Below are 19,723 nucleotides of genomic sequence, written 5' to 3' on the forward strand. Positions count from 1 at the left end.
AACAGTTATTACCAAAACAAGCACTAGCAACAGCAATTAGAATTTCACCATGCAAACACAAATCAATACACCAAACAAATGAGGCAAAAGTGTTGAGCCATTTTATTAAATTTCAAGCTGGAACTGAGTAGAATGAAATGAAATGATAGAACATGAGCTTGCTACTCCAAGCATGCAATACCCAAGTGAGAAACTAAGTGGAAACTGAAATGGCCCAATCTGCCCAAATGCACTACCCAGAAATTAATGTTGTTGCTGCTAGAGGCAAATTGTGATATTAACCATTAAAACTGCTTCAAAATTTACAAAAAATTAGAGAGAGGCTTCTCACACCCCAACCAACAAAACCCAGAAAAATCTCACGAACCCAAGTGGTAAAATGGCTTCCCCAAATTACTGCGCCCTACTCTGGAAATATTGTTATTGTTGGTCAGCTTCTACCCTTTGTTTTGGCCCTCAAATGTGCTCATAAAATTCAGCACAATTAACTAGAGCCTCTCATCATAAAACCCACAAAAAAGCCAAAAAAATTCTTGGGCTAATTCCAGATGACCCAGAATGTCCAAAATAGTATGAAATTCCCCAACTGATGAGATTTGCACCCAGCCCAAAATCTTTGTTGCAATATATCCAATTTCCTCCCTAAAACTACTGGAAATTCCTCTACAAAATTCTTCCGAGAATGAGTGAGAAGTTTCAACCCAACTCCTGCTCGAAATCTCCTCTTCAAACCCCTGCGTTGTATGGTGCCCAAAAAATACCTGTGCAGGCCCTAAAGAGGAAAAATCCAGCCCTCTAAATAGCTGTGTTGTCAGCCCAAAAAATTCTCAAGAGAAACTCGTCCTCCCCTAAGGAAATTTTCTGCAAATTCTCCAGCCCAAATTCCACCTGTTAACTGCTCTCCTAAGCTTCACGAATTCTTCTTTTGCATCCTGAAATTCGCACTAGCTGAAGATATGCTATGAAATGGCTCTTCAAGTGGCAGAATTCTTCTCTCAAATTCTCTCATAGGGTGACACTCGAAGTTCACTGAAGAAGAGGTGGAATTCCCACTTGGAAATTCCTTGTGCTAAACAGCACTGGTTAACTTGGCTAAGTAGCAAGCAAACTCTCTAGTTCTGAAAATGAAATGCCAAAAAGATGTCCAAAATGAGACTCTTCTCTCCCTTTTATAATTGTTGCTCATCTATTCCTTGTGGGCTCCACCAATTTCGACCTCCCTTTCTCACTTCTTCCTTGTGGTTCGATTTTCCCAAAGGGGTTCGATTTTCTTTTTTTGAGTGGCCATCACAACCCATTACCACTTTAACATTTTTTTCCTCCTAGGTTTAGCCTTCTTTTCTCTCCAAAAATTAAATTGAGCCTCCACAACCCACTATTCCTCAGTTTATTTGTCAAAATATTTATCCATCACCAAAATTACAAAATTGAGGATTTTACTTAGCACATTTATTTATAGGGGACATGACATTAGGTCGACTAGAAACTTATGGACGGAATTGAAAATTCAAATTCAAATTTGCTCAAAAATATTTTTTTTACGACTTTTAATGTATGGTTGCCCAAATTCACTTTGTGCCTTATAAAATAATAATGAGAGACGTGCACAACATATTAATATTAATATTTCGTTTGGGAAGAAATGGGCTTCCTTTAGGGGAAATTCATCCTGAAGCTACCCAAAATTCGACATGATTTGACTTTGCTTTACTTGATTTAGCCCTACTGGGCCTAATTTCTTTGTTACTTTTTCAATGCTCACTTGAGAAGGCTTCTTTTGCTATGCTTGGAGGGCTCAGCCTCCCTTTCTTCCCTTAGAATGCTAGCGGCTAGGTTAATTTGGAGAGCTTTGATCTTTTCTTAAGTGAATTTGAGTTGAAATATTGACCTTCTAGCCCTTGAGGGCTTCAACTTCCATCATAAGACTTCAATGTTCAAATGTTTGTATTGATCTTTGCTTAAACTAAATCCAACATCTAAGGAGAAGATGATGGCATGCCCCACGTGTGGTAAAACATGCTTGAAAGTGCTTTGATGATGCCATCTAGCTTAAGCGTTGGGCTGATTTTGAATGGAGATGATACTTGCTTGACTTTGCTTCTTTGTCCACCTCATGATTTGTCTTCAAATATGGTTACTTGCAATGCCATATAAGCCTTCTTGCCCCAAAAGCGGGTCCATTATTGTAACTAGAAATCTACGAAGGCATTCAAACTACTTTGAGAGGCAAATGGTTCGTCTTGGCATGGAGAATCAAATGGACACCCTCTTTGCCCCAAAAGAGGAAGCATGATGCCTCGGGAGACACACATGCGTTAGGAACTGTGAGACTATCAAGATGTAGAGCCAAGGCCAAAGGGGAATGCAAAATACATCAAGACACATGGCACATGTGGGGTAGGGGGATGCAATGGGATCAGAAGGGATATCATCAGGAAAATTACATATGGTGATCACCCTTACATGGCTTTATGGTGCAAGTGCTCCCTTAAACCATGAGTCCTAGTAGTGTCTAATCCATAATATCTGCAACACCATCCTAGTCTATAAGAATACCCATCAATGCAAGGAGTTATCACCTACCAAAGGGAAGTCAACAATGCCACAAACCAATGTTGTTAAAAGCGCGAGCGGGATTAAATCGGCGCCGGGAATAAAGCGGAAAAAATCGGCAAAAGCGGGAAAAAAGCGTTTGGCACAAAAATATTCATTTTTTTTCATTTTTTTTCAATTTTTTTAATATCTAAACCATCTACAACATAAAATAAATACATTGACACATAAATATGATAAAAAAACTAATATATAAGATGTTTAATATCATTTCTAGCGCTAAAATCACACATAACATTGAATCATGTCCTGAATAGTAAGTCCTGAGTCCCAACTCAGCCTCAAAATATCAACAAAAAATATGATAATGTATCTCATCATGTCATAATGTCATATACAATCAAATGAAAGTCTAATCCTATTGATTTCCTCTACCCCTCTTGCGAGAAAATGGCACAGCTTTCTCTTTCCCTCTAGATGTAGAAGCTGGTGCCTGTGCTGGTGGAAATGGCAGTGGAGTCTAACGTGCTCTAGAAGCTGAAGAACTAGTAGTAGCAGCTACAGGAGGTAGACGGAGACCACGTCCTCTACTGGTGGTAGTGGTAGCCCGGGTAGGCGGTGTCACCTCCTCCTCCTGCTCCTCCTCCTCCACTTGCTCCTCCTCCTGCTCCTGCTCCTGCTCCTGCTCCTCCTCCTCCCCCTCCTCCTCCCCCTCATCCTGCACTAACCAATCATCAGTGGGATCCATGAGAGGCCTCTCGGTCTCAACCCTCCATTCAGCAGTGGTGTCAATCCCATCCAATGAGATGGCATCCATATCAGGTGTCCTCTCTAGTTGCCTCACCCACAATCGAAGATTGTAGTAGACATAGACCCTGTCATTAAGTCTATGGGACTCCAACCTGTACAAAGTTCATGAAATAATAATTAATAATTAATATTATAAAAAAAATATTGTTTAATGAATTCAAAAATTTATTTGGAAATTTGCAATATTTTAAATGTTTAAGTGTTAACCTATTGCGCTTCTTGTTGTGTATTTTTTCAAATACACTCCAATTGCGCTCACATCCTGAGGAGCTGCATGTTTGGCTAAGGATGCGTACGACAAGCTTTTGCAAAAGGGGTACTCTGCCACCATACATCTTCCACCATGCGTCTACAACAAAATTACAAATAAAATTTTAAATAAACATAAGAAAAAAATGGAATTTGAAGAGACAATGAAATTTGAAACAAAGTTACAAAGTACAAACTAAAAAATACCTGGCATTTTAATCGTCCTATCAGTGACAGCCATCTCAAAGCCAAATGTGCCACCTGACATCTTATATGTCTCAATTTGTTTAGAGATCTCTATAAGTTGTTCTGGAGATCTCACCATCTTCTGGACACAGGATAATAATCCATCTATGACCTCAGCATCAAAATCAAACCCACATGCATAAGAAAATGCAGGGTTCAGGAAAAGCCCAGCAGCATGAATGGGACGATGGAGTGTGTTGTTCCATCGCTCATCAATCACTTCCCATAGAAGGAGTTGTTTCTAAAACCCATCATCTCCCTTATCATCATAGTAGGACCAAATGGCTTCTTTGGCCCTGTCCATGGCTTCATACAAATAGCCCATTGCGGGCTTCTCACCATCAACCAACCGAAGAACCTTTACCAAAGGTTCAGTAACGGTGCACACCTCCTGCACTCCCGCCCAGAAGTCTTCCTGGTATGAAACTAGTCTGCATACGGCCTCTCCTTCTGGTTTGCGGCTCATTGACGAAGCACGCCACTCCTCTGAAAGAAACATTCTCTTCAAATCCCACATAGAATTCAAAAGGGATTGAAGAGATATGAAACTCGTCGCAAACCGTGTAATGGCGGGGCGCACCAACTCTTTGTTGTTGGTGAATCTTCTCATCAAGCTAAGCACAGATGTATGATTATATATAAATTTTGTGATGCTTTTTGATGAGTCAACAATATATTTGACAAAGGGAATTTTCCCTATGTCCTCTAACATCAAATCAATACAATGGGCAGCACAAGGTGTCCAAAATAAAGTAGAATGCCTGTCCATAAGCATTCTACCAGCAGCAACATAATTTGCAGCATTGTCCGTTATGACTTGGACAACATTTTCTGCACCCACCTCCAAAATAAACACATCCAGCAAATCACATAAAGTTCTTGCATCTTTGATTTGATGAGTTGCATCAATAGATTTGATAAACATAGTCCCCTTGGGACAACTAACCAAGAAGTTTATAAGGGTTCTCCCCTTTTGGTCAGTCCAACCATCTGACATAACAGTGCATCCTGTTTGTGCCCATGATGCCCTAAAATCCTCCAATCTTTGGGTGCAGTCACGCTTTTCCTCTTGAAGAATCCGGCCTCTGAAATCATGATAAGAAGGGATTTTGTACCCCGGGCCAACACTGGCAATAGCATCAACAGCAGGTTGGAAAAATGGATTATTCCTTACAATGCTGAAAGGAATATCACTCCAGAGGAGAAATGTTGCCATCAACCTATCAGCTTGTTCTTTTTCAGTTCTTTTTAGCATTGAACCGATAGTTGGTTGTGAACCAGGTGTCGTTCGAGGAACAAAAAATGATGATGCAGCTACCGGATTGACTGACGCTGCAGTAGAACCAGTGCCACTTGGTCCACTTCCTTCAGCTGACCTTCTTAGTTGCCTTTTGAGTTCTTCTTTGGCCTCTCTAGTGTGCTCTAATTCTCCCAATGCTCTCATGGCTCTTTGGATAAGTTCAGGATTTGTATTTATACAGGGCCCCACATCATGTCCAGGGATTTGTGCAAGGTGGTACTTCAACCTGTACACCCCCCGCGTATCTCCTTTCCACACAACTTGCAATTCAAGTTTTGTCTATCATTCGGAGCTTTAGGTTCACCATATTCCCAGAAAGGATCCAATTTCCTTGGCATGTTTGTTTTTGAATTTTGAATTTGCAAACCTATGGAAAAATAAGGATTAGGAAATAGGAATTTAGGATTACAAATTACAATTTAGCATTTACAAAATTACAAGTTAATTATTTCCAAAATCCCAAGTTACCCAACCAAATGGCAAATGCCAAAAAACAATGAAAAAACATAAACAATGTTTAAAAAAAATGAAAAAAAAAATAAAAAATTGGTTCCCATAGTCATACGAAGTTACCCATCCCAAATCAATGAAAAATTACAAAAAATTCTTTAAAAACAATGAAAACAAAAGGAAAATGGTGCCCATATGAAGTTTCTCAACCAAAAACAATGAAAAACAAAGTTTTTAAACAAGGAAAACAAAAAAAAATTAATCTACATACCGTTTTTATGGACAAATTGGTGATCTTGTCTTGGATTTCTCCTAAAAACACTTGGATTCGCTCCCAAAGTGGACCCAAACCCTTCAGCTCTTCTCCTCAAGGCTTCTCCTCCTCCTCCGCGCGGCGACAGTCAGAAATGAAAAATTAAAAATCGATTTTCATAACTTATAACCCGCTGCCCGCGCCCTCGGCGCTTTTTTCGATTTAAAGCGCGCTTTTTTCAGAAAAAAGCGCTTTAAAAAAAAAACTGGCGCTTTTTTGGTATAAAACGCGGGTTTTATTCGGCAAAGGGAAAAACGCGCGCGTTTTTGAAAAAAGCGCGATTAAATCGCGCTTTTAACAACACTGCCACAAACCAAGTCATATCATGAATAAAACCAAACCAAGAGTATCCATTGCCGTCCACACCAACGGGGATCTGAGAATTACTATCACAAATGTACAACACACCCACATGGATTTACAAGGTTACAAGGCACATCCTTTTGGCTTATATGGTGTGGCCAAAAAGTTCTAGAGTACCCCTGTTGAAAGAGGGATAACAGATCCCTGCCTCTAAAATTATAAATATAAAAATAATAATGATAAAATCCCAACAATAACAATTCATCATAATGCAATGTAGTGGAAATTCTATGATTCTTCCAATCTTGAAATCCTGAAAAAAATCTTAAGTCTATTTAATTCTAGATGGGATATGAAATTCTACTTTCGTTATATGAAGTCTAATGAGGTTGGAATGACTCTCAAGCATCTTAAAAAAATTTATGGTAATGTTCAAATTTAAGTAAAAGGAGTCTATGACCTTGGTAATTAATGGGAATATTAAATTTTTACCCATCTTGAAACAATTAAATGTTAAGTTTGTTGAATTCTAAATGGGATATGAGATTCTACCTTGTCCATATGAAGTCTGATGAGATTGGAACCACTCTCAAACATCCTGAAACAATTAACGGTAATGTATAAAAGGATAGAACTATCCTTCTACTTAAACTTTAACATTATCACTAATTGTTTCAAGATGTTTAAAAACTTAATATTCCCATTAATTACCAAGGGCATAGACAGAACTATCCTTTTACTTAAACTTTAACATTATCACTAATTGTTTCAAGATGTTTAAGAACTTAATATTCCCATTAATTACCAAGGTCATAGACTCCTTTTACTTTAAGAATTTAATATTCCCATTAATTACCAAGGTCATAGACTCTTCAAATCTCTAACCCTTATTTTTTTATCTATCTTCGTGGGATTTTGGACAAAAAATCTAGGGGCAACACCCACACATCTCCATTCTAGGGGAGGAGGATGCCCAGATGTCCCCCTTTTGGGGAAACACATCCCCCACATTTGAGAAATGTTTCCCCATTTGTTTCCCCAAGTGTCCCCCAAAGGGAGACGTGGGGAAATGTTTCCCCAAGCATCCCCCTGCCCCCGAAGCATGGAAATGTTAGGTGTGCGTCGCCCACCCTAGGGAATGCGTCCCCCTAGAACATTGGTTAATTGTCTTGGATGTTATCGTCTTGCAGTTAGGGTTGGTCTTCAATTAATTTGAAAAGACAAATTATCATTCTACAAGCATTTTTCAGCCCTAATTTATAGTTGATTCTAGGGTTTATGGTGTTATAAAATGTCTTTTAGCCACAAAAAATTTATTATAATTTACTCTCTTATTTATTCATTATTATAACCTTCATTTTATGCTCTTTTTATCATAGATTCTGGGGCTAATTATTGTCCTTATAAACTATTATATTGCAACAATTCCTTATTTAAAAAGCTAGTTTATGACAACCAAGTGTAATTTCTAGATTGTGTACATTTGGGAACCTATTTGAGCCTCTATTGGTTGACTCAAGCCTTTAGATTCAGCCATAGGAACCGTTTAACTCAAATCTTGACTTTTTTCTTCTATCCATGCTAAACCCTAATTCCTATTTTTATCCTTAGTTGATATGTATTGTGGGACCCTTAGCAGGCATTTAGTTTAAGATAATTGGGTTTCTTGACCCCTAAGATCTATTAGGAAAGAATCCCTTGTGTTGGATTGTGCCATCACTAAAACAAAGGGAGTTGCTGCTGAGGTGACAATGGTAACACTCCCATTGTTGTGCTCAATCTAGGTTTCCTAGCAACACTTTGCAATAAGATGCTAGATTTTGCTGTAACAGTCCCTTTATATAGCTTTAGATTACCATAGCCACTATGTCTTAAGCATATATTCAGTGCAACCAAAACTGGTAATACTCCCATTGTTACACTCAATATAGGTTGCCTAGTGACGCTTCGCAATAAGTTGCTAGATTTTGCTGTAACAGTCCTTTTATATAGCTCTAGATGACCATAGCCACTATGTCATGACTCTTAAGTATATATTCAGTTCAATCCTTTCCATAACTATCACCCATAATCTCTCCCTAAATCACTGAACTGATTCTCTAAAATCCTCATCCTAATTTCTCTCCTTGTCCTCATCTTTGATTCATATGTAGAATTCTAAAATTCACAACAAATTTTGGAATTTGTAGTTTGGATTTCAGAAATTACATATTGAATTGCCCAAATGGAAAGACGAGCTGAGAAATCCACCTACATCGACAGAATTTGCAAGATTGCAATGTTTTATTGTTGATTGCAACTTTTCATTGCTAGATTATGGTGAGTCACTCGAAAGAAAGTGCAATTTGCTGCAAGATCAAGCAGCTCCATCTAGTGAGTAGACACAGCATAGGGGCACACCAGTATATCAGCATTAAAGGAGAGAAATCAAACTCAAGTGGACTAGTATATCAGCATTAATATAATTAAACTAAAAAGGGAATATTTTGTTCCTTAATTAAAATAGTATCAATCAATATAAGGTCTACAAGACAAAAAACTAGAAAGGAAAATTTTGTCGCTAGGAAAATATAAAAAAAAAAAAAAATATATATATATATATATATAAAGTGTTTTTTTTATAAGGCAACTCAATTTACAAAAGCAAAAGTGAAAGGGGAACATCCTTAGCAGAAAGGGTATCATTTAAAACTTATTAACAAAACAACGAGTAACAAGGAAAATATAGTATTTTGACAAAACTGAACAAATGAATCCCAGTAATGAGAAAGAAGGAAGATTTCCTATTGCCTCTAAAGGGAATTGTTGAAGAAAAGGATGCTACCATTGTTATTAATCCATATCACAAGGACAACTACAATAATGTTGAGACGGATTATCATTTACAGATTCCCAAGCCAAATATAATCAAAACCCATTTCCTGGGAAAAAACATATATGAACAAAAGAATCTACAATTGACAATGGTTGATTATCTTTCCCAATCCTGATTCGAAGTTACCAATTTATGGGAGAACGTTGGCATAATTCTTTGTTCGTTGTAGATAGAAACATTTACTATCAGTTTAGATTTGAAAATAAATATTTGAAGGGAGATCTCAATAAAAGGAAGATAGTATTGCATGACATCAAAGGGAAGTTGGACACAAAAGCCACCTCTAGAACCTCCACAAGAAAATAATTTCAGAAAAGGAACTTTCAAAACAAAGGAAGGACATTCACCTTTAGTGTAGGTATAGTTATTCTATCAATTTTTGGATAGCGACGAAATATTTCAAGAAAGTCAATGCTAAGCCATTTTGCCTTCTCCTTGTCAATCTTAGGCTCTCCATCACTTGAAATTTGAATGTACTCTAACAGAGCACTCAAGGATGCTTTCCGCAAAGAATCTGCAAGGCCTCCAATAGATATAACCAGTCCAGAGAGTACAGACGTACGATATTCATTGAATTGAAGTAGATGCACCAAACATGGAAAGCAATTAGAAGGAGCCTGTTCAATTGCAAAACTATATATGAGAAATCAAAAACTGAAATTAAGACTTGAAAACTCTGGAGCGTTGATGTTGAATTTTAACAAAAAAAGGAAAAATCAAAGAGCAGACCAACTTCATGTCAAGCATGATCATCCTTTACAAATGCCAAAAAGTTTCATTATACAAGCCTCAAATTAGTTCCATTAGCGTTAAACTAGCTATTATAACCAACGAACTTTCCAAAGAGTCATTTCAAATTGGCATGCCTATTTTCCTAAAGAAAGGGTTATACTAGATAAAACTTGCAATTCTATTCACAATTAATAACATGCCAATTGTGTACTAGGAAAGTAATTATCTGCAATACAAGAAATGTAAAATCTGACCATAAGTGCAATTTCAACCATTTACAAGATCTAATACGTCAAATATATAAAAAATTATAAAACTTCAAGCATATGAGATCTTCGATCAAGTAAAAAAATCAATTACAACAATGCGTCCACCTACCATATAACTAGTTCATACCAAGGCTACCAAAGCATGGGAGCAAGAGGTGAGAGTGAGAGCGGGAGTGAAAGTGCCAGGAGCAACATTTCCGTAAAAATCCTCAAGAGCAGATTGTTTCAGGGGTGACATTTCTAAATTCATAATAATGTAGTATTCGTCTACAAGCAGCACTAATATGCATGTTTTTGTATATTCTGCAACTAATTTGGCATTCTGCATATGTGTGTGTGTGTGTGTGAAATGTCATCCACAGTACATTAATAATATATCACCCGAGCATTAACCATCTAATAATTACAAACAAACATAAATTTTTAAAGTATATAACACGAAGTAAACCACTAACTTACGGAATGAAATTGGTTATCCACCAACCATCAACAAGACTACATAGTTATGTTTACCAAAGAGGCCATTTGCATAAGTCCCAAAATGATAATTTGCTTTAAGTATGAAAACCATAATGTCCAAAACACTAAACTAAGCTCATTGCTAAAGACTACAAATCTAATACATATAAAGTAGTCAAAAGAAGGAACAATTACACCAGTTTCTATCTACTCTTCCTTACTCTTTAAACACTACGACTGCCCATTGAGCAGCCACATGGTGGTATTAGAGCTGAAGCAAAAGGTAACTATGTAGAAGTAAACGAAGTGGAACTAAACATCAAACCACTACTGCTATAACTAGAGTCTTGGTCAAGGGGACCAATGCAGTGGATGTGGATGGCATCTCACCATGACCATCATCATTAACAAGAGAATTCTCCAATTTCTCCAAAACCAATACCCCATTCTCGAAATTATCCTCCTCTGGATCATAGTCCCAACTCTTATATGATGTATCTATCTCTTTCCCTCGTGGTAATTTTTAATCACTCGCAAGTTGTAATACACATAAACAAAACTCTTTGACCAATTTACATTCAACCTATTTCTTCTGACACTATGGATGAAACTATAGCTGCTCCAACATCTCTCTGCAAAAGAAATGTTCACCACCTATGAAAGCACCCATGTTGCCAAAAATTGTAGTCATGGGCAATGTTACCTCCTGGATGGTACCTATGCATTTTTTAAATTAACACCACTGTAAGACCAAGATTTACAACTTTTAAGCTTTGCAGACTTGTGGTTGACCATGTATTGCGGTATCTTCGGCCAATAACGGTCAGCCATGCCCAATCCTTTTTGTTTACCATTCTCACTTCCTCTCGCCTTGCATAGGATTGGAGAATTTGAGATGGATCTATCTGGAGTCTGGACATATGGTTTAAAGTGTTGGGAATCACGATTGTCATTAGACCAAAACCCGCAGGTGTTAGTCAAAGATCACATTGCTAGAGATAAGAATCCACGAGAAGCGGTTAGTCCATGTCGCGAAACACACAGGGAGCATTGGATTATCCAATGTCCAACAATCTCCCCCCCCCCCCCCAACGCGAGCTGGGTGTGTATCGAACTCGTGACCTACGATCTAATACCACTTCTTGGGAATCACGATTGTTGTTAGACCAAAACCCACAAGTGTTAGTCAACAATCGCATCGCCAGAGATAAGGATCCACGAGAGACGGTTCATCCATGTCGCCAAACACACGCGGAGCATTGGTTTATCTAATGTCCAACATAAAGGAGACATCAATTCAAGTAGAGGTGATCGCACTATGTAGGGCCAGTCCAACCCATTTTTTGAGCACACCTATGTCTTTCCCACATGGTTATGTTTTATCAAGTCTATATATATTTCCTTGGCTATGGTACAGCATTATCTAGATATTTTGTTGGAAATACTAAGGGAGCGAATCAGTATTTGACTTCAATTAGTTAATTATTAATTTTTAGAGCTTTAACATCAAATCAAAACATAAACCATTTACAATCACAAGAACAATACCCAAGAAATTTTTAGGTGGAAACCAAAGTCACCTGACACAGGAACATGGGACACACAGGACACAAAAGTTTGAGTATCCGACACGGGCACGTAGACCCCCCGAAACAGGACACGTTATATATATATATATATATATTTCTTACGCAAATTCTCATTCATTATACAAATTCAGACATAGATCTAGATACTTCATTGTAAATTTAAAATTTGTAAGTTTTACAATGTAACATTATGCATACAAATAGAATTGTGACAGATTCATCAATGATCCAATTGGAGAAAGACAAGAAACTGCAGTTTTCTCATTATGTCCTCAAAATCAAAATGTGTTACATAGGTAGACCGTAGTAGCAATGTCGTCGACAAATAGAAATAGCAAATACAAAAAACTACAAGGTAGTAGGTAGCTCACGAGTCATAAATCATCATCATCATCATCATCAAAATTAGCATCACTATCATGGTCACCACTGCTCTCCTCTGTTGCATCCTCCTCCTTTGTATCCAATGTAATCGTTGCATGTGTTTGTGTGGAGGATGACCCCTCAAGAGTATCACCATCATCAAAAGTGGCAGCCTCTAACACTGGGTCATTAAGATCCAAGTTGGCCAATGCCAACTCAACATTGTTGTCCAAACCCATATCATCAGGAAAGACATTCCACAACTTTGCCTTTCCCTTCAACCACTCATCCCTTTGTCTATAAATAAGATGAAGGTTGGTGTGCACATGCACCATTGTCTCTGTCTTGCACTACTCAACCTTGCTCTTCTTGACACTATACGAATTCCCATATGTGCTCCAATTCCTCTCACAACAAGAGGATGAAGTCACCTGAGAGAGGAGCCTCATGGCTAATTGTTGTAGAGGAGGCTTTGTTGCCCCACGAGTTGCCCACCAAGAATAGGGCTTCTTAGCCCCCCTGTCTCTAATCACATCATAGCCTACAAATCGCCCAATGCCAGTGGAAAATTGTGCAAAGGCATCCTCCACCTCATCAAGGGATGCTCTATCCTAAAATATTTGCCTCAATGCATCCTTCCTCCCCTGTGAAATTTCACCATCCATGTGAGAAGGGAATCTGCAGGAAGGTCCACCATTCAGTGATTCATGGATGTAGTATTTTAGGTTCAATGAGTAAGCCAAAGAATGTGCAATTCTTGTCCCATCTACTGATAAGAATATCATGTATGGTGGTGAAGAAGGCCTTTGATGATGTCCCATACTCAGGGCAATCACTCTGTAAAACAATGGTCCTCACGGACTCAATCATGGAATCCCATCCCTCATAAACCTCTACTAAGATGGGTGTTCTGTATCTGCAAATCATAGCAAAGCAATGATAGGGTCCATGATCTTAATAGTGAGATCTACCCTCTCCCACCAAGCATCATCTAACACTGTGTCCTTGACTCTTTTTGAGGTTGCTTGATCTGTCTTTCTCCAAAAAGACCAAACTCTGAAATAATCATGGTCATAAGAGCGGTCTTGACTATTGATTTCTAGTAGCATCGGATGTGCTCTAAGCCTCAAAATTTGCAGGAAGGCTAGGACACATGTATTCCAGAATACCCAGAAATTGTTTTGGGAAATTCCACCTGCAGAAGGTTTTATTAAAATAATTAATTATTTTTAATGGGTGCCTAAGTCTGAACTTTGGAAATTAAAATAATTAAAGGGTATTAATTAAATTGGGGGTGAAACTTCTAGAAGAAAACAAGGATCAAGCCAAAGTGATTTGAGCCATTGATTAGAATCTAATCTAGGTCGTTGGTTCTCAACGAGAAGATTATAAGAAGATGCTTGATGGGCATTTGGAAGAAACATAAAGTAAGAGATCAAGAGATCGATTTCTGAAAAGAGTAGCGCAGCAATTGTTGGAGAAGTGATCAAAGTGATTTCTTGCAGTGAGGGGCAGAGATAGTTTTCGGTTGGAGAGTTTCCTGATCCGGGGATACATCACACAGAAGGCAAAGAGAGATCAAGAAGAGGCAGTGCAGAGCCACGTTGGGCAGCGTAGGGCCACGTAGAAGCAGTGTAGCGCCTGAGAGGAGATCTAAAATTCGCTGAAGAATTGAGTTACAAAACCAGAAGTCGGGTTGTGAAACCGAGAGGGAAAAATGTCGAAGTTCCAGAGGCAAATTGATCAACCAAAGGAGTGACGCAGTCCCTAGGTGCTGTGACGCAGAGCAGCGCAGTGATTTCACAAAAACTGCGCAGAGGCAGCTAAGGGTTAGCCATTGAGTGGCTGGATCAGTGTTGGATCGTCAGTGATAGTGTGTGGTATATCTCACTCATCTCTTTGTCAGTCAGATTCTCTGTATTGGATAGCGAGCAAGGCATCCAAAGATTGTATTTAGAAATTATTACTTAATAATACAAACCCTTAGCTGTCGCACCGATTTCCCCGCATTGGGTTTTTCCAGGGACATTGGTTCAAAAATAACAGTGTCGCTTGTGTGTTATTTCTTTCTTGCTCAGATTCTTGTTTCCGCATATTATTTTTAAGTTGTGAAGGCTGCAGTGGTATTTGCTTCGATATCTACAGTAGAACACAGTAAATAACTTGCATGCATTAACAAGTAGGAGAAGTAATATCAGTTGTTGCAGTAGTGACTCGGGGGATTCTCGAATTTTCACATGGTATCAGAGCGCAGGTGAAACAAGGGAGCAGACCAAAAGAGCCAGCGTTGAAGAGAAGGAGGGAGATCTAAGTGTTGCGTACGCAACAGATCGAATCACTAGAGAGATTGCGCAATCCAAGCGGGAGGGCAAGATTTTCGTCGAAGATCTCTCTCTGAGTGAGTCGACAGAGAGGTAGAATTTCCAGATCGAGATTTGTCAGTGGCAGAGGAAGCAGCGCAGAGCAATTTCTTGTGAGACACGGTTTTCTGTAGTAGTTGTTGGGGCAGAAAAATGTCAGACGAGAGAAGGAGACACTATTTTGAGGGAATTCTCCCTTGGAAAACTTCCAGTCAAGAAGCCTGAATTCTCATTTGCTGAGCAGTAGTAGAGAGAAGCAGATCTACTAACTCCAGTAAGGAGTGTGTAGGCCAGCCCAACAGCAACACAAAGGAGAGAGGAGGCAGTTCAACATTTTGTTGGCAGAGATGGCAGCTAACGAGCTAAGAGATCAAGATCGGTTGGATGGAGCATCTAACTATGTGATCTAGAAGGCTAGGATCTCATGCCTTCTAAATGAGCATGATCTCTAAATGTACGTCGATAGTGTGGTAGTTGTACCTAGTGATGCAAATCCAATCAAAAGGTACAAGGTCGAGATGGCGAAGGTCAAGCAGTTGATCCTCGATGGAGTGAGGGATCACGTTGTATGTCACATTGCAGGCAAAGGGACAGCCAAAGAGATGTGGGATGCCTTGGCTACACTGTATCAAGGATCTTCTGAGCAATGGAAGATGTACATGGAAGAGAAGTTGAGATCAACTAGGATGGAGAGAGGGGAACGCATTGATCCGTTCCTATCAAAGCTTCAGGAAGTCCGAGATCAGTTGGCAGTTGTACAATCAGTACCTCAACCTACAGAGATTGTGAAGTTGGCCCTAAATTTAGTTTCAGAAGAATGGAAAGTGTTTGTCCAGAGTATCCTGGGCAGAGAGAAACTATTGAATTGGGAAGGAATGTGGGCCGCTCTTCAATAGGAAGAGATGAGGCAAGACTTAGTCAAGTACAAACTTGATGGCAGTAGCAACAATGGGACAAAGCCCAAGGAGGAGGAAGACAATGCAACCCTTGCATCTAAGGGGCAACAAGAGTAGCGGAAGAAGAAGAAAGATTTTTCAAAGATCAAATGTTTCCAGTCTGGTGAATATGGTCACTACGCTACTTAGTGTCCTCTTAAGAAGAAGGACAAGGGCGAGAAACATGATCCACAAGCTGCAGCCGCAAAGATTGACAAAGGGGATTTTGCCATGATTTCTTAGATACCTCTAGGGGAGGGGTGGGATGATCTAGTACTATAGTTTGAAAGAACTGCAGATGGGCAGGATCCATTGAGGAGTCCACCTCATGGATCAATACCTTGCTATGGGAGCCCATATCAGAAGTAGCAGGATGGACTGGGTCAGTTGATGTAGAGGAATGTTTGAGTGACAGTTGCAATGGCTAGGAGCACCAGAGTCTGAACAGCGCAGAGCTAGTGTTGGCAGCAGTGCACTTGGCACAAAGCAGAGTCAGTAGCAACACAGTAGCTTCAGTGACAGTGCAGAGACTAGCAGCAGTCAAAGCTTTAGCAGCAAATGCATCACGCTGAACATCTTTGGTTCAATAATTTGGATGCCTTTTTGTTGCTGTTGCAGAAGCAGAAGCAGTTGGAGAGGGTTGCAATGTTGGTAGTGGCAGGGTCGGCAGCAGCGCAGATGCAGCATTTACGAGGGTTGCAATGCAAATGCAGAATTGCAGTGGCAGGGCCAGCAGCAGCACGGATGCAACATTTGCGCAGTAGTTGGTGGGCAGTGATGTCAGACATCAGCAACGCAAAGGAAGATGTTACAGAATCTAGGTGATGCTTCAAAAGGTTGCATTCCTAGGGCACATTCCTCGCTAAGAGGGAGTATTGATTTCTGGTAGCATCAGATGTGCTCTAAGCCTCAAAATTTGCAGGGAGGCTAGAACACATGTATTCCAGAATACCCAGAAATCGTTTTGGGAAATTCCACCCAAAGAACGTTTTAAATTAATGAGTGCCTAAGTCTAAACTTAGGAAATTAAAAATAATTAAAGGGTATTAATTAAATTGGGGGTGAAACATCTAGAAGAAGAGAAGGAGCTAGCCAAAGTGATTCTAGCCATTGATTAGAATCTAATCTGAGCAGTTGGTTCTCAACGAGAACATTAAAAGAAGAGGCTTGATGGGCATTTGGAAGACACATCAACTAAGAGATAAAGAGTTCAATTTCTGAAGAGAGCAGCACAGCAATTGTCGGAGAAGTGATCGAGGTGATTTCTTGCAGCGACGGGTAGAGATAGTTTCCGGTTGGAGAGTTTCCTAATCCAGGTATACATCAAAGAGAAGGTAGAGAGAGATCCAAAAGAGGCAGCGCAAAGCCACGTTGGGCAGCATATGGCCACGTAGAGGCAGCACAACGCCCAAGGGGAGATCCGAAATTTGTGGAGAATCGAGTTCCGGAGCCAGAAGTCGGGGTGTGAGGCCGGGAGGGTAGAAAGTCGAAGTTCTAGAGACAAATCGATCATCCAAAGGAGTGGTGCAGTCCCCAGAAGTTGTGATGCAAAGCAGCACAGTGATTGTACAGAAACTGCGCAAAGGCAACTAGGAGCTAGCTACTCAGTGGTTGGATCAGTGTTGGATTGCCAATGATAGTGTGAGGTATATCTCACTCATCTCTCTGTCAGTCAAATTCTCTGTTTTTTATAGCCAGCAAGGCATCCAAAGATTGTATTCAGAAATTACTACTTAATAATACAAACCCTCAGCTGTTGCACCATTTTTCCCACATTGGGTTTTTCCGGGGACATTGGTCCAAAAATAACGATGTCACTTGTGTATTTTTTCCGGTGTTTTAAAAAACGAGAGCCAACTCTGACTCGACCAAGCCAGACCGAGCCAATGCCTGGCCAAGTTGGCTTGGTGATCGAGACAAAATGGCTAGCCAGGTTGTTACTGAGCCGACCGAGCCTGTCATCGACTCAGTCAGCTCCATAACAACTCGACCAGCTCAATAACAACTCAATCGACTCAGCAACAACCTGGCCGGCTCGGCTCTTTAAATAAACCCTGAAGCACATTTGTCAAAAGTTGTTCCGCCTCCTAGATATGAACAGTTGGGTTGTTGTATATTGCATATTTATAGCCCTAAAGTAATCTATCACTATGAGAAAGTTTTGAAAATTACAAGGCTGAAGTATGGTTATCCTAGTGGCATGAATTAGAAAACTGAAACAATGCATTGAGCCATACAATGTTTTTAAAAAGGCAAATGTTCTGGCAATGGACTAATAGATACATATTTGCCTCTAATTGTCCTGGAGCTTGACCAGAATTAAATCAAGGGTTTTGAGACTTCATTAGGAGTAGATTTCTTGAAATCATCTCCAGCAGTCTAGGTAGAAGCATAAGACAAGTTGTCCTGTAGTAAAGGCACAAATTTGAAGACATCTGTTGATCAATTCAATGGCTTATCATTTGGGAAGCTATGATTGGTTGCAAAGAATTGGTATTATTGTTGTTGTAGTCTAGTGATTGTCCTTGGGCTGAGGCAAAAAAGAATCCTGGCATTGGTGGCTAAGTATGAACTTTGTATTGGATAGTGCACTGGGTGCCATTTTGATACAATCGATATACTCATGAGCCTACTTTGATCATATGTTGTCTTCTCTCTATATTATAAAGCTTTGTGTTTGGAAACATGAATGAAAATCTTTAAAATTATATTTTTTTTATAAAAAAAATAAATATTTAATGTATTTTTTACAACGACCAGGTCATTAAAATCAAACCAGCCATGTTGATACCGAGACGGAGTCGGAGTTGGAGCCGACCCTCAGTCGTTTCCAAACCGAAGTCGGAGTTTTAAAAAATTGGTTTTTTTTTCTTGCTCGGATTCTTGTTTCTGCATATTATGTTTAAGTTGTGAAGGTTGCAATTGTATTTGCTACGATATTTACAGTAGAACACAATAAATAACTTGCATGCATTAACAAGTAGGAGAAGTAATATCAGTTGTTGCAGTAGTGATTCGGGGGATTCTCGAATTTTCACATTGACCTCCCTCAACCTCTTCAACATGATGAATGAAGACGCAAATTGTGTATCTACAATCTTCAACAACGATAGATGGGTCTACTCTAGGACACGCTCCAGGACAAATTGGACACTCTCCAGGACACACTGGACATGGTAATCGGACACGTGTCCTAGAGAATTATGTCTGATTTGTGGGATTCGAGACATGGGATGGGGGGAGGACAAATCCAGTTTCTTAAGTGGAAACCCTTCCGGGAGAAAACCACAAAATGTTTTTCTAATATAATTTGAGTACAATCTTTCTCAGCTCCAACTGAAAGGGAAGCTCCAACTTCTCAGTACTCTAGAAAAGCATTATATTTATCAGAAAGCTCCAACTCCTTAAAGGATGCTTCAACATGATGTTTTTACCACCTCCAATTGGAAGGACACCCCAACGCCCCAGTTTTATTAGCTCCAACTAAAAGGATGCTCCAACATCCTGCAAGCTTCAACTTGCGCTAGCACCACCCTACCACCTTGAAGTTATTTTAGGCTCCAACCTAAGGGAGACTTCACTCTCCGCCTTGCACAACCTAACCACCTTGAAAATGTAAGAATAGAGAAATAATTGTGGGCTCTCATACTAGGGACAATGACCTACTTACAAAGATATTTGATTAACCCTTACTGCTAATGTATGCCCCAGATGTGCAATGTTGTGCCAAACATTATCAATTTGCTTCTTGTATATTGCTTCAAGTCTACTATCCAATTCCTGCCTCAACAATAACTTAATCATGAACAGAACAATTTATCAAACATTTACAGGTTATGGATAGGACAGATAAAGAATTGGCAAAAAGAACAGGTAAGGCTCCAATTAATGAAGGTACAAGCTCCACATCTTCGCAC

General features: G+C 39.4%; 1 protein-coding gene across 1 annotated transcript in view; it reads right to left on the bottom strand.

Moving 5' to 3' along the window:
• The window catches only part of TTN1 (ARM repeat superfamily protein), a 370,146-nt gene that overhangs the window by 56,055 nt on the left and 294,368 nt on the right, over window positions 1–19,723 (bottom strand). The window contains exon 14 of the mRNA XM_089403008.1: window positions 9,447–9,716. Coding sequence (XP_089259134.1) covers window positions 9,447–9,716 — 270 coding nt within the window. The remainder of the gene's footprint in view (window positions 1–9,446; window positions 9,717–19,723) is intronic.

This window comes from Pinus tabuliformis, chromosome 2_1 (genome assembly GCF_031772625.1).
Source record: "Pinus tabuliformis cultivar Carrire ecotype Pingquan chromosome 2_1, CPIR1, whole genome shotgun sequence".
In the NCBI taxonomy this organism is placed as follows: Eukaryota; Viridiplantae; Streptophyta; class Pinopsida; order Pinales; family Pinaceae; genus Pinus; species Pinus tabuliformis.